Source organism: Lutjanus erythropterus, chromosome 19 (genome assembly GCF_056507025.1).
Source record: "Lutjanus erythropterus isolate fLutEry1 chromosome 19, fLutEry1.hap2, whole genome shotgun sequence".
NCBI classification, from domain to species: domain Eukaryota; kingdom Metazoa; phylum Chordata; class Actinopteri; order Lutjaniformes; family Lutjanidae; genus Lutjanus; species Lutjanus erythropterus.
This window is the reverse complement of record NC_139335.1, coordinates 21,582,019-21,598,135: the sequence shown is the minus strand read 5'-3', so window position 1 is coordinate 21,598,135 and position 16,117 is coordinate 21,582,019. Positions and strand designations below refer to the sequence as shown.

At 39.4% G+C, this 16,117-nt stretch overlaps 2 protein-coding genes across 2 annotated transcripts; both read left to right on the top strand.

Annotated features, from left to right (window-relative positions):
- The first annotated feature begins 637 nt into the window (after positions 1 to 637).
- On the top strand, positions 638 to 3,533 carry fmc1 (formation of mitochondrial complex V assembly factor 1). The gene is made up of 2 exons (XM_084744065.1): positions 638 to 812; positions 2,925 to 3,533. Exons 1-2 carry the CDS (start codon positions 684 to 686, stop codon positions 3,126 to 3,128), a joined length of 333 nt encoding a protein of 110 aa, XP_084600191.1. The 5' UTR covers positions 638 to 683; the 3' UTR covers positions 3,129 to 3,533.
- Positions 3,534 to 5,101: 1,568 nt separating this feature from the next.
- Positions 5,102 to 15,122, top strand: LOC146309781 (heme-binding protein 1-like). Its single transcript, XM_084745065.1, has 4 exons — positions 5,102 to 6,340; positions 11,298 to 11,436; positions 12,381 to 12,561; positions 14,000 to 15,122. The coding sequence occupies exons 1-4, from the start codon at positions 6,263 to 6,265 to the stop codon at positions 14,175 to 14,177; spliced, it is 576 nt and encodes a 191-aa protein (XP_084601191.1). The 5' UTR covers positions 5,102 to 6,262; the 3' UTR covers positions 14,178 to 15,122.
- The last annotated feature ends 995 nt before the right edge of the window (positions 15,123 to 16,117 follow it).

Genomic DNA, 16,117 nt, shown 5'->3' with positions numbered 1-16,117 from the left:
ACAGCTTGCCATACAATGCCTTACTACAAATATCTTGCACTTATGATGGGAGTTTGAGAAATACCCATGGGGAAGGGGTGGGTTGGTGCCAAGGAGGACTCATTCATTAAGATAAAGTACTTTTTTAAAGTTATTTTATTTTCTGGTTTATAATTTGTCCCATTATCCGTTTATTTGTTGCTGTATACCTGCAAACCTTGTAGAAAAATAAATGAATAAAACCTTGGTCACAATAAAGACCTTTAATTAGTGTCATTGGTAACACCTGTGTTCATCCAGCTATTTCATGTCAAAATGGCTGCCGTGAAAAAAGGTCTATTTTTGACTGTTAACATTCTGTCACCCCCAGGGCACAGAGCTTAGTTTAATCAGCTAAATTAATTTGATGAACACTGGATTACAAATACACACAAAAGAGCTTAAGGCATTGTTCGTGTATTGTCATTGCATTACACATTTATACACTCATTTACAGACTGGCTGCGTGCAGATTTTGAATTCAATCCACCTCACCTTTAAACTGTTGCAGAAAACGTCAGTAGGAAGGAGGAAACGCCACATGGGTCTGAAACTTATTGGTGTGACACATCGCCCCCATGTGGTCGATATGTAGTAGTTTGATCGACTGTGCGGTGTTGGATTGAGGCTGCCTGGCTGCAGACAATCACAACACGAGCTCAGAGATGGCGTCGCTGTCATCACCTCTGCGAGTCTGCCGAGGAATACTGAAAGAATTACGTGCCATCCAAGGACCGGGTTATAAACAGTCACTGGCTTACAGCTATGTCATGGACCAGTTTCGTAAGAACAAGGCGAGTTTCCTTCCCACCGATTGCGTTTCAGCTAACGTTAACTTAAATTCGCTAGCTTATTACTATTACAAACTGCATGTGAAGTGCGTGGCTAGCGTTAGCTAACCTGATAACTCTTGAATGCCAAATTTTAGCATTTTTCCGCCTAAGCGAATATAATTTGGGCCCGTGCGAAAACAGACAGTACAGAACATAACACTGGACTGCGGCCATCGTCTACTTAATGATATTTACAAGCAGCTGTTCAACGCAAGGTGAAGCAGAAGGACATGCTAACATTAGCTAGCAGCTAACGAGGGCTCGGTGTTGAGGCGTTCAAGTGCTCTCACGCTAATAATCAATCAACTAAAGTGTACAGGGTGCAATATGCTACATAGACTGAGTCTGTCACGGAGTTAAAATCAGCGTTGACTGGCCTCCATCCACTAGATTTAATGACAAAATCTATATGTTAAATGTCATGTTAAAAACCAAACAGATTTTGTAATAAATAGTTACATTTCATAATAAATACACTTTGTGTAATATAGATTGAAGATTTAATATATTTTAAGTTATCATGGATTTTATTTTGTACTCATCGGCGGGGGTAAATAGATACTTGTAGCTATGATTAAAATATTTTTAAGGTAACTCCTCCTCTGTATGACCACTTTAACCTTCATAGGAACAAAAACAGAGAAAAAATGTTGTTATATTTTTAACACACTTATCAAGTTGGCACAGAAACTCCCTTGTACACAAACATATTTTAAGTCCGATGAAACCCTAAACTCAATAATATCTTATTTTAGTTAACATATATAACTGCTCTTCTGTTAAACCGTTTCTAAAATATAATGTCCATCTGAGTGGGTGTGATTCAGTTTGTTTTTCTGAAAAACACAGTAGAGCTGCTTGTTCAAATGATGGATTATTGAGCATATAGGCTGGTTTACGCTTGAGGGAGCATCAGGGTGGTTGAATATATGTGCGGTCACTGAAGCAGAATAGCTAGGAGCAACTCTTGCTTGTCAATGTGTATTTGTCGTAGCTCTGAAGAGACCCAAAGGCATTATAATGTATATGAAACTCTATAGGGACTAGTCTAAATGTTTACTGTCCATGTAGCTGTTTGCAGTTGATGAAGAAAAAAAAAACATTCAGGGCAGAAAAAGCCTGTGATCTTTGCACATCTGTCTATACTATTGTCTGTTACTGGAGTCATTACTGATTCCATGTTGTCCACCAGCTAGACCTTAAGGCATTTCTTCATAAATGTTAACTTGATTTCATTTCTCTGTGTGGTGATTGATAGCGTTGCAAATTTTCCTTAACTGATAGTTGAAAATGTAAATCAGTAAGATTAATAAGATATTAAGATAATAATAAGATATAATATAATAAGATAATAAGATTATTTATGTGTATAAACATTAATTCATGAGGCACAAACAGAATAATTAAACAAGAAGACTCTTGCTTTGAATGGCTGCTCTTGTGCACCTGTTCTTATTCAAGAAAAGACATCTGCAAACAAAACAATGTCAGATGAGGCAGAGTTGTTGCCATTTTTAGACCAACAAGGCAGACCAAACCAAATAGTGACAAACCTGTGAGCTCCAGAGAAATAGCGGCATAGACTACATTAATGAATTCTCATATTGTGTTGATTTTGGAGGACCAATAAAGTATGAAGCCAAAAATAAAATTGTCCAAATAAAAATCTCCCTCCTCCTTTTTTAACTGGCTGATGTGTGACTCACTGTAACTCTGTCTCTGGAAAACGGTGAAACAGGCTTGTTTCATCTGACTGCACAGAGAAACTGACCTAGTGGAAGACAATAAGAATAAATATACACAAACAGCCAATCTCCTCGTGGATGATTTTGTTTGCTTGTGTCGGTCATATAGAGGCGTCAGTATTAAATTGAGACTTTTTCATAACCAGTTAAAAACTTAAAGCTTTGACATCATTAGTGACTGGTTTTGTGAACAAAGCAAAGGTTAAAAAATCCAGCAGTGTTTAAAGGAACTGAACACTTGACAGCTACCATAAGTGTTACTATGTTATTTTATTATGATCTGGTCAAATATTTGATCGTCTCTTTTCTTTCTTTTCCTCTGTCACAGGTAACAGGAGAAAGGTACTGCCGTGCCCAGCAGGAGGCACACCATGACGCGCACTCATACCTGTGTTTACTGGCATCTACCAGGAACCACCTCATCCTGCACAACCTTTACCACAGCAAGGGAGAGCGCAGCCCAGAGGACGTGGCAGGCCTGGTGGGGCTCAGGTTGCCCACTCAGCCAGGAGGTAAAGGCTGGGAGAAGTGAGGACACGGGAAGAAAATGTTGACTCTCTTCAGAAACGACTGTGACTGATTCGTCCGGTCTCGTACAGCTCTCCTCGTGTAAACTCCAAAAGGATGAATGTTTGACTGGAGTCTGACAGGCAGATCATGGACTGCTGTGAGGAAAATCATCTTATTCTTGTTGTGTTGTTCTCTCGGTGTTCAAAGGGAGGAAATATGATCATCTGAGCTTTGAAACAACAGTGAATATATATGCTATGATTAAAAATCTGTGTACCTGTAATTATACTGTCCTCTATAGATTATCCACACCTGCTTTTGTTTTGTTTTTTGGCAATTCTCTCAACTGTTTAAATGCAACCATTCAGACGGACTGTAAGTACATTTTCATTTTGATTAATTTGTCCTATTAAAATATAAGTCACAATTACAGTTTCTGAGATTTTTAACCAATTTGGTGACACACTCTAATTTACAGACTAACATCCTGCTAGCATATAAATTAGTGGTTAAATTATTCTATTACTACTTATAAATATACATAAAGGACCAGTGTGTAGGATTTAGTTTGCAGATTGCAAAAACCTCACATCACACTCCCCTTCCAGGCATGAAGGAGAACCTAAACTGGCTGCAGAAAAATGTAGAAATGTGTAAATGTAAAGCAGCTCAATCTAAGGTAATGACAGCATAGTGATTCTTATTTTCAGGTGATTATACACTAATGAAAACATACTTAGGAATATTATATTCCATTTCATCCATGTTCTGCCAATAATCCCTGTAAATCTGACACACTGATCATTTGAGGAGCCAGGCAAAAGTTGATCAACAGGAATAATTGAGAATATTTAACATTATGTTGTTTGTTGTATGTGAAATACATACAGTTATGTTTTTATTCTCAGAGCAATTTGCGCGGTTGTTTGTGGGATTATTTACAGTTTGTCCCATTAGATTCCACATTGAGGAAGACACTGCCTTTCTTGCAGTTGTCTTTTGCAAGAGTGCATGTGTTTGTGTGGACATATGCACAGCTAATGCAAAACAATATAACATCCCTGCAACGAAAAACAACTTGATGAGGCCGATAACCAACATTCGCTGAGACCTTGAATCTACTCGTGGGTATTGTGGAAACTAGTTTGTAGTGTAGTTAAGAAAATATAATTCCAAGTTTAAGCAGAGGATGTCTAAGACAGTTGAGAGTATAGTCTGACTGGTGCAGCTGCCTTTACAGCTCATTAAAAGTTGTTTTTCTTGTTTTGTTTGCTTCGCTGTCCAACCCCATTTAACCTCAGACTACGAAACAGCTGAGTTGATTAGCAATGCCCAGAACGGTATTATCAGCTATTGACAGCCACTGTTTTTTAAAGCTGCTACATGGAGTTTTAAGTGATTATAAAACAGCCTCAATTTATTACTGATATACTTAAATGACCTACATAAGTTAACAAGACCATCAGTGAGAAGATCAGCAATTTCTGTATTCACGCCTGCCACCAGGTTGGATTCTGCGGTCAGATGAAACAAGTGTTTACATTTTCCCAGCTAAAGTTACAGTTATAGTTAAAAAGAAGCAGGAGGAGATTATATTTTGTGTTTCTTATTATGGAAACACTACTGCTTTCGTCCACAGGGGTGTCTGAAATAGACAAAATGTGTGTGTGTATGTATATTTATTTCAAAGAATACAAGACGGTGAAGATTCAAGGCAACTTGAGGCAACTCAGCGAAATGCCAGAGGCCAACATGTTGTTGCCTCATGCAACAGTGGTAGACAATACAACATTATGTAATGGGACAAGAGAAAAAGTCTCAAACATCAGGACAGTGCGTGTCAAACGCAGGGAAACTGAGGAGGAACAGCGGTTAGCGAGGAAACCCTTAGTGCCTGAGAGACTGAAATAATTGCTCAGCAACACTGAAATCTGAATCAAGAGCTCTGAATTTAAAAAAATAGATACAATGAAATGCACTTTTCAAATCAAATTAATTCCACATATAGTATGGTGTCCCAGAGATTCAGTCCACCCTGTACAGTATATGCACAGTGTGCTGCTCTGCCAGCTTGCATTGAGTTTTGTCTCTACCCTCTCTGCTGCCTTGTCTCTCCATCCACAGCTCCCTCACACAGCACCTCAGGTTTTCTGGTCCAAAGTTATCCATCCCACTTTTTTCCCCCCATTAAATCTATCCTTTCTGTTTCCTTTTACTCTCCAGTGGTGACTAACATTGCCTTCAGTGCGAATTTAAATAGACTAACCCTGAAGCAAACAACTCACAGTGACACAGGGAGTAAGACGCGCACCCATGCGCTGCCCCACACTGACACACACTCACACGTTCAGCTGCAGAGAGAAACTCCAATGCGTACTGACAAACCAACGGCTTGTGTCAAAATTTATATTGCACAAAAAGCAGCATGTAAATGTGCTTCTCCGCGCCCCGCTGTTTTATGCATCCTGGAGGAGACAGCCATGACAAACAGAATGAGACAGAAACCTTAACAGAAGCTGAGTGGCACTGGAGGTTTCTTTGTTTTGGAGGGGAGGATAAGGACAGAAGGAGGTGACTTCCCTTAGAGTATGATGCTGCATGTCATGCCGGGGAATTAGTCATTTAAATATATGTGTTTTATGGGTAATAAGCCATGGGAGTTTGCCCCGTGCTGTAAACTATACGCCCCACAAGTGAACCTAAACGTTTAGGAGTGAAAGATGATGGTATATGTGAGCGTCAAGCTGGTAAAGAGGCAAAACCAAGAGAGGAGGAGGGCGGAGACACTCCACCAGTCAGAGTGGAGGCTGATTTGCTCATTCCTTGGTTCGGCCAACGGGGCGAGGAGTCAGCAGCATCTGCAACTTCTCTCTCCGACAGAGAGAGAGAGAGAGAAAAAAGCATCTGTTGAGGAGAGCTGGACCAAGACGCGCGCTCTTCTCTGGAGGAGAATCTGCGCTTTGGAGCATCTGGAGAACTGCTAGAAGTTGCCTCTTTTTTTTCACGGTTTTTCCAGGAGTTGAGGACGACCACTAAATCAAGCTGTGGAGAGAGAAAGAAGTTGTTTAGAGGTTAAAAAAAAGCACAAGGACGAAAAGGAGGACAAGGCACAACCAAAAAGAGCGGAGAGAAGAGAGGTGACCTGGCTGAAGCGACATGTTTGGCATGATCAAGAATTCGCTCTTCGGTAACACCGAGGAGACGGAATATAAACTGCTCAGCACTGAGACGAAGGTAACACCTGTCACACACAACTGCATCATCACTGTGATGTCTTCTGAAAGCTTCTGTTAATTCTGTCCTGTGCGCGTCTCTGCGTGGATTCTGATGATTGTGATTACGCACAGTAATGCTGCTGCACTGTAAAGGTGCACAGCTTCTCCTAAATATTTTATTCACTCCTTAACACTAACTAGGTTATGGTATGACAGTTTTGTTTGAATGGTCTTGGGCTGTGCAGTGTTTCCCTGCTGTAACCTTGACAAACAGCCTGGCACTTAATTGCTTGTGACCTATAAGGATGCCCGCTGAGCCTCAGTGAGGGGCAAAGGGGCAAAGCAGCCAGAGGTCCTCTGCCAATCAGCAAGGCACACATGAATAAAGATGGTGACGCTGACTCCTATGTAACCTTTAAGCAATTACACACAAACACACACACACACACACACACACACACACACACACACACCAGACCAGGGGTGTCAAACTCATTTTAGTTCCTGGGCCACACTCAGCCCAATTCAACCTCAAGTGGGTCAAACCATTGCATAATAACCTTTAAATAAGTCAAGAAGTACATTCACAATTAGTAAACAATTTACATTTACAAAACAAATGATGAACAACATAAGATGTCTTAAGAAAAATAAGTACAATTTCAACAATGTCTTTCCACACTGTAAAATTTCAACAACTTGAGATGTTAAAATTCTTTTAATATTTTATTCATTTAATCTCATGTGTAGTAAAGCTGCATCACAACACAACACCAACTGAAGTGGACACTAAGGAGGAAGACACTCAAGTTATCCCTTGCCTTACAAATCATTTACAAATCAAACATTTTGGCAGTTCCTTTGCAATATAGTTCCATCAATATTATTTTAAGATAAAAGTCCACTATATATTATTTTTCTCTGAAGCTGCTGATTGGCAATATTTTCCATCACGTTCAATATTCTGGTCTGGAATCAATGACTGCTCTCCAATGTTTTACACTTTGCAAAATCAACTAGTGGGACAGATTGGAGCCTTTGGCAGGCTGGTTGTGGACAGCAGATTCCTACATTTGACACCTCTGCACAAGACGCAATGTTTAAGGTTCCACATGCATCGGTGCATGCAAAGCTGTAGGTCACTGTTTTGGTATTTTTTTCATCACAGCATTGTAGATGCCTATGTTTGTGTGTGTGTGAGAGAGAGAGAGAGAGAGAGAAGGAGAGGTAGTGTGCACATGTGTGTGTGGATGCACGTGAAAGCACAGAAGTTAACTGACCCTGGCCTGGAAGAAGATACAGATCAGACGTGTTTGTGGTTAACCCATGAGCTCAGATATGGATTGAGTGTGCACACTGATGAAGCTGATGATGACAGTGACAGAGGAGGAAGGGCATGCCCTTTCCATGTCAGCACCCCACCCCCACCTGCACCCACGCCTTGTTATGTTTATGTTCATGTCGTGTTTGTCCATATTTATTGATGCACACTTTGGAAAGAATCCAGTAAGCTCGGTCATGTGTGTTGTTAACTGAAGCAATACCCAGCAGCCATTTCGAGGTCCTTCTCTCCCGCCCTGTTGACCCACAACGCACTACTGTAAATGTGCATGTAGCCATGTAATGTCACGGTTTGCATGGGGTGGTTTGAAACCGGCTTTGTGCATTATTATCTTTGAATAGCAGCTAACTTTTGACAGGGACACAAAGGCGGACACACTGAGACAAAGAGGACTTCCAGCCTAACTGACCAGTCAGACAGGCACGGACCCACATGACCCACACTGACACATTTACCCACACACACACACACACACACACACACACACACACACAAGGCAGATCTGTTCTGACATTGCAGACTAACATCTACTGTCCAAAGCTGAAATAAAACATTCAGTTTGAGTCAGCAGCATGTGTACAAGTAACTGTTTTAATGATTTCAGTAGACTTTTTTCACAGCAGTCATTTTGACATGAAACAGTAAACACAGGTGTTATCAATAATAGTAATTAAGGTTCCAATCAGGTCAAACAGAGTGTGGTTGCTGTTATTGTGCATGAAACAGAACAGGAACTTAATTGTTATCACTGGTAAAACCTGTGTTTGCTGACTATTTCATATCAATATGGATGAAGTGAAAAAAAGTCTATTAGAAATAAAAGCTTTAAATTTTAATGAGATTGGCATAAAAATGATAAATAAATTACAATAATAATAAAACATAAATAATATGTCAGTATGTTTGGGCTTTTCTGCAATATACAACATGTATCTCAATAAACAGATTTTCTCTAACAAAAAAAAAAAAAAAACACCACTAGGGTTGGCCAGTGGACAAAATCAAGTATCACAATATTTTTGACCAAATACGCCAATATCAATATCTACTGATATTTTGACAACATTGTAGGGTTGATTATTGGTGCTTTCATGAAACACTGACACAATGAGATTTGTAATTTTAAAAATCATCAGTATTGTGGATGTAGACAAATAATAGAACAGCTAGAATAGTCTGCTTAGTTCAGAAAATTATACCATTTTACTGTAATGCAGGCTTTAATATGAGGAGAAGACAACAAACTCACAACTCATGCCATACCACGATATAAAAATATCCAAAATCTGATTCAGTTGAATTTCATTTGTATATCTCCAAATCATAACAAAGTTATCTTAGGGCAATTTTTCAAATGTGAATTTTTGACATCTAGTTTGATATCACAGTATCGATGATCCAAACGCTGCATCATGTCCAGGGTCAGTACAGTGTCCACACATCCAGTTCATTAACCAGACTTGAAAATTCAAGCGTCACCAAATCTCTGGACTTGACTGACTTCTTTAAACTGCAGGTATTGAAATCAGAGCTCGTCACCTGATCTGTGCAGCGCCCGCCTGACTCTGACACCTTACACTCTTAATTAAAACTGACACAGAATACAGAGCAGCTGCTTAGCAGGGCACGCACACGTAAATACGCGCCCACATACACACATTCACACCAGAGCAACCATAGCAACATATAGGTAGAGTTCAGTTAGAAGTTTGCTAATGAATGTAGGAGATTATTTTTGCAGAACATGAAATGACACAATGCAGTGTTGATAACACCTTGTGTGCTCTGTTCAGACACAGAGTAATTATCACCGTATAAGCTGGCACAAGAAAGCAGCTAAACACACACATGCACGCAACCACCAACACGAGACAGACACTTTAATTGCACTGCTTAACTGAAGTCAGGCTCTCCTTTCTTGGTTTGTCACCCACACACAATGTTAATGGTGGTTCCACTGACAGACCGTCCAGAGCAGAACCCTTTTAATTACTATGCAGAGGCCTGGGTACCTGTCACAAGTTAGAGCCTCATGATAACATGGTGTTATCTTGTATGTGCTGAGGAATGAATCTCGCTGCATCATCTGATTAAAGGAGCACTCTACAGGAAATCTATAATATATTTATTGTAATAAATCATCATATGGCCATGACATGTCATAGAGATTAAGGAAACATGCCAAATTGAAATACTAATTTCTCTGACAACAACATTACAGCCACAGTGTTTGAAATTTCTATTACGGTCCTTAACTTGTGTTATTGTTTCATGTCGGTTAGAGTTTAAATTAATGCTGAATGTTTGCCAAATGAGTAAGTGTCTGTTTATGTGTTGTAGGAAGTCAATAATAATCTTTTAGAAGGAGGAGATGTTTATAATAGTTAAATTGAGCAATATGCTAATGGAGTCTGGCAGGCATTAAGGCAGGTAGTCACTGAACTCAAACTCCAGAGTGTGTATTTTCAGAGCAGTGGGCTTTTATTTTTAGAGTTACGGGCTTAGCATTATATTGACAGACAACCGACAGCTGATCATCTTACAGTGTAGAGCCTGTTGTAGCTTGTTATTGTTGGATTACAAAGTTATGTTCACCTTGCACTCCTGCAGCCTGCCTCAAGTCTGGGAAGGGGGAGGCAGGGGAAGCAACTCTTTTCAACCACAGACTGTATATTAATAGAATTTCAACCTATTTAATATATAGTGTAGGGCTAATTTTTATATGTGCAATTGTCACATATTGTTCCTTTAAAGAGAAGAGGAAGAGAAAACCTGAGAAGCCCACGTAAGAATGAGAACATGCAGTGGAAATGCTTCCCTGACCATTGTTGTCTTTTATATAATAATAATAAACTATATTTTACAGCAGCTTCTTACAGATAGATGGCAAACATTGTGAAGAGAAAGAATGAAAATGGCATGATGAATTAAATTCCGGTGCTTAACACCATAATACAAACACACACACACACACACACAAAGCCATACACTATAAAATGCCACACAGTATAATCACATTAGTGGAATGAGCAGCTGTATTCAAACCTGCATCACAGACTTTACACTGACCAGATTCCTTCAAAACCTATTAAAGTTATTGCTCAGCAGCCGAGTCGAGTGACTGTGCTCCACATTAGCCCCACTTAATCATATTTAATGCAAAACTGTTGCATCATATTAACGCTGTGTGTCTGGGGGTAGGGGCGACTTGTGGGTGTGTGTGTGTGTGTGTTTGCCTGTGCACTGTTATGTAAGACTGTGCATCTCTGGCCCATTATTCTCTGTAGGCTGACTGAACACTGCAGAGCAGAAGAAGAAATTAAATCAAATCAGTGTAAATATGTTTCATCTGCATCTCATTATTTGGCTGCCCACATTGGATTCACACACCCACATGTGTGCAGTCACAAGCCCACACACACACACACACACACACTGAGTGAACCCCTCCAGTTCAAGGCTGTGGTCCTTAGGAGCAGATTGTCATCATCAGTGTGTGAGAGGTGAATCATATCTGAGCTCAGCAACCCCCCTACAACCATCTCCAGGAAGCATGTGTTTGTGTGTGCATAAAAGCAATTTATACATTTGTGTATGCCACAATGTGTAGCTCATTTCCCAATCTTCCCTATAGGATGGAGTTAGCTTCGAGGTGCGGCGGTACGATGGTGCCAAATACGCAGTTGTCTCCTCTGAGGGACGAACCTTTGACCAAGTGACGGGCGAGCTGGTGAGGAAGCTGCTTATGTACATCGGTGGGAGCAATGAACAAGGTGAGCCAACCAGAAAACCAAACATCCTGATGAGTCAGTGTGCTGAGATATGTTCACTAACATTAAAAGACCTAATCTGGCTCATGAAGTGCCTCTGGTATCTTTACCTTTCTTCTTCCAAGTTTTTTTTTTTAATCACATGCACAACAGAAGTATGAACCAAGAGTACTGATTCATGTAATGTGATAGAAAGATTTCCATAATAATAATAATAATGATACTGGAGGCCATAGAGAGGACAAACAGCAGAATAAAATTGAAGGGCAGTCTAAAATACAAAGTTGTTTTTTTTGTTTTTTTTGTCTGTTTTTTTTTTTCTGGGACTTTTGGCTCTGAATGGACCAATCGTATAATTTATAAAAGGATAAAGAAATATTAACACTTTCTCTCAGCCTTCTAATTTTGCTCATTTGCTCATTTCTTCTGTGTGTTTTTGTATTAAAAGGATATTACAGATTTTTTTTTTAAGTGGGGTTGCGTGAGGTAATCATCCACAGTCAGTGTATGACCTTCAGTAGAAGTACCAGTGTAGGACGCTGAGCAATGAACAGCTGCGGACAGGATCAGCAGTAAAATGCATTTTAGCCACCTAAAAATCAACATCAGTTCAAGTTTATGCTATTTTTTGATTATTTTCATCACTCAACTCTGCTGTCAGACAGCCTTTTCAAGCAGGAAACCATTATATATAAGTCAAACATCACTCTCTCAAAAGCAACCAAGTTATCTTTCTATTTATGGAGGTGGGATTTATATGGCCTGTTTTGCAGTGTCTGGATAAAAATCATCTGCATAATGATAGTATGTGCTTCGCACGAAATCCTACTAATCCTGACCTTTAGATGTTTTTTTTAGACAGGATAGAAGAAGAGTTTTTCTGCTGTTCCCTCTATGTTCCCCCCTTTTTTTAAACACACTTTCTGTCCTACATTTTGTCTTCTAAGCTGAGGCCATGGGCACAGCAGCTCCAATCATCATCACAGTGTACCCACGAAATGACGGCGTTCTGTCTCGCCGTTTGATGGTCGCCATTCGCATCCCCACCATCTACCAGCAAAGCCCCCCAACTCCCACCGACAGTGCCATCAAGATTGAGGAGCGGCCTGGCATGACTGTCTACACTCTGTAGGTGTCATTTAAAGTGTTTTATTTAAAAATGTTCAAGAATATATACAACAAACAAAACACTGGGTGAGTATTGTGGTTGTTGTTCTGAGATGCTGGAATGGAAATCCCTTTTAACATTTAATCAGTAGCAGTAATAGCAAATGACCCTTCCCAAGTCCGGCCCCTTTTCGCTCTGTGCTTCAATAACAAACAAGCTTGGCAACCAGTGGCGCCTCCGCCGTGTGCAGGGCCTGTCCAAGCTTTTAAAGGGCCCCTAAGCAGAATTTGATTTGGGGTCCCCCACCAGCTGTGTTGTTTACAAAGTACTGATGTCAGCCTGGCATGTTTTTAAACTTCTTTCTTTTTCAATCTTAAAAAGGTACCAGCTCACCGAGACTGTTCTGGTGTTATTTAGCACTTTATTACTAAGGTTCTCATTGCGTGTATGAGGCAACTGCACTTTATTAAACCAGTAGTACTGGCTAGCAAGCCTGTTAATATAATATTGTGTTTTTGTATCCTTACCATTCACAATGATCACATCACAAATAAAAACAAACAAACAAAAAAAACAGATTTTGAAGATGGTTAAAAGTGACATAAGTAATGTTAGCAAAATGTTGAACAAAAATATCAAAACAAAACATCTGATCGCTAATGTTACCAAAATGCTAGCTAACTAGCTTGTGAATCTACAGCAATTGTTAGCTAGCTTGTCTTTTGTTAACATTAGCCCATAAGAAAGTTAACTGAGGTTCTGGGTACCAAGCTTGCTCAACTGTTATGGGAGCAGGGAGCAAAAATGGGAAGGGTCAATTGTAGATATCAACAGTTACATTTTGACTAATCAGAATTCAAAGCCAACATATCATAATGTGATTTGGACTTGTAACAACTCTAATTTAATATACTTACAATTCATTTCTCACCATATATCAGTGATTATTACATTATTACAATTATTACATGTGAAAATCTATGTTCTAATATGTCAGAATTGCTTTACAGATCTTAAATTAACATTTTTACATGTGAAAATGTCATTTTCATTGGTGAAGACTTGGTCACTGCTAGTAAGCCGTCCTGACTTTTAATCTTAAAAGTGTTTGCCATATGCTGTGTGTTAACATCTGCACTGTACTCATTATTATTTGTCCAAATTTTGAAACCAATTTGCAGCACAGTTCCCCTACCTGACCCAAATGCAATGCAGCTATTTTATTTTTAGAGGTTCTCAGTTAATCTGTTCAGTCTCCTGCAGGGCTGTTATGGTAGAGCAGCTCCTAAGGCTGCTTGAGTTAACCTCACCATTGCATGTTGTTTGAAATATCAGCGTGCGTGTTTGCCTTTTGGGTCTCTGCTCCATTCCAATGAGAAAGTACGTCCGGTAAGTCCAAGTATTTCACCCTAATTAATCCATCTAATTAAATTTTTCCCTGTCTTCTTGTGTTCGCAGGCAGTTTGGAGGTTTTGCAGGGGAGAGTGAGTACCGAGCAGAGGCCTTGCGGCTGACACGCACCCTGGGTGAGACGGCCCCCTTTCAGCGCAAGCAATACTTCTGCTGTAGCTACGACCCGCCACTCAAGCCTTACGGACGCCGCAACGAGGTGTGGTTTCTACAGGAAGAGCCTTAGGAGCCATTCAATCAGATCTGAGTCAAATCTCATGCTGAATTCTTTATTCCACCTTAACTACCCTTTCACTACTGACAATCCTGTAGCTCTGACAGTGTTTGATTGGTAAGAGCAATATGGTGACTTGATAGAGCTTTGAACCCAAACGGACAGACAGAAATTACCCATGTTGCCTTTACCCATCTGATGCCACACATACAGTACGGTAGCTAAACTGAAGATAGGTGTTCAAGCAGCGAGGCCATTTAGAATTCAACATCAGTGCAGTCGCATTTTCTAATTTCATAGTAGAATTTTTTTTATTATTGAGTTTCCTTTTGAAAAAATAGCATCACAGAAAAAAGCATGTAGCACTCTGACAGAGTTCAGTTCCTTAAGATGAAAGAAAACAGAAATAAACTACCTTTAGATAAACTGTTATCTAAGTAGCTCAGTGAATAATCTAATATTAATCTGTATTTAAATCCAACTGAACTGATTTCTTCCCTGTAGAGCTCTCATCTCCCTGAAGAACACAAAGTAGGACTTTGCACATCTGTAGTTTACAATATAGTGGCTGCTACAGAGATATGTACAGGATTAATATTAGACACATGGTAGTAAAAAGCACACTTCCTTTTCCTGAGTAAGGAACTGGAAAGAAACAGGAGTCGAGCCATAAAGTAGAACTAGTCTTTATGCATTAATGGGTGGACAGCTGTGAATTTAGCTACATAGCTTTATAGTAAGTGTTGTGTTATAAATGTTGTGGTTATGTGTTGGTCTGTGTGTGTGGTGAATATTTTGCATTTTAGTGCATGAAAATCTTCATTCAGACTCTTGAAACTGTGTTCTGACATACATCTGTACAGTGTGACTTTCTGTGATAAAAGTGAATATAATGTTCAGGTTTGATAGTGTTTCATAACATAATAAATATATTATTCAATAAGAGTGTGGATCACACTAATTGTCTTATTTCTTCATTTTGTCAAACTCTGTCAGGGACAGGACCAGTCCAAATTTTTTAAGTTTAAACCATTTCCTCTATGGAAATAGAACATAAGAACATGCTGTATGTGTAGTATCACATGACTTGAAAAGAAATCTGAACTAGTCTGTGTGCCTACAAAGGCAGACTTCACCCCCAAATCAAAAACACATTTATCCTCCTACCTGTAACACTCTTTATCCATCTAGATTGCTTTAATGTGCGTTGCTGTTTTGAAGATATCAGTCGCAGAGATTTCTGCCTTCTCTCTGATTTCTCTACTATTCCAGCCAACTGTATCACTGTACAGAAGGAAGGGTGTGTCTACCTGTGAACAGGAGGTTAATGGCGTCCTCCTCGGCGGAGCTGTAACCTCTCATCCATGAGTAGATGCACATTTCCTTCTGTGTGGTGGTGATATACAGAAAGAAAATAGTTCCCACATGATGGTGATATACAGAAAGAAAATGTGTGGTGATATACAGAAAGAAAATAGTTCCCACATGAAACTGCTCACAACATGGTGTGTGCATTATCTTGAATCACTTTGCTGTTGAGTTTGAGCACCAGTATAGTTCCAGTTCCAGTATATTGGAGAGAAGGCAAACATCTCTACAGCTGATAAGTCCAAAACTCAGCAACTCACACTAAAACTATCTAGATCAATAAATACCACTTTACAAAAACTACTTTACTACAGGTAAAAGGTTGATTTTGGGGTGAACTGTCCCTTTAATTTGGAAAATGATTATGAATACACTTTAGTTGTGCAATATAAAGCAGCCAATACACAGCTAATCTAAATAACTGAGCAAAGTAATAAATGATAATTGATTGAAGCTAGCTTTAATGTTATGGTTAATGGGCTGCCTTTAGATTACATGTTAAAAACACAAATGGCAAACTGATATAAAAAAAAAAATCAATGTCTTGATAAAGAAAATGCAGCAATAATTAAGTAAATTTCAAC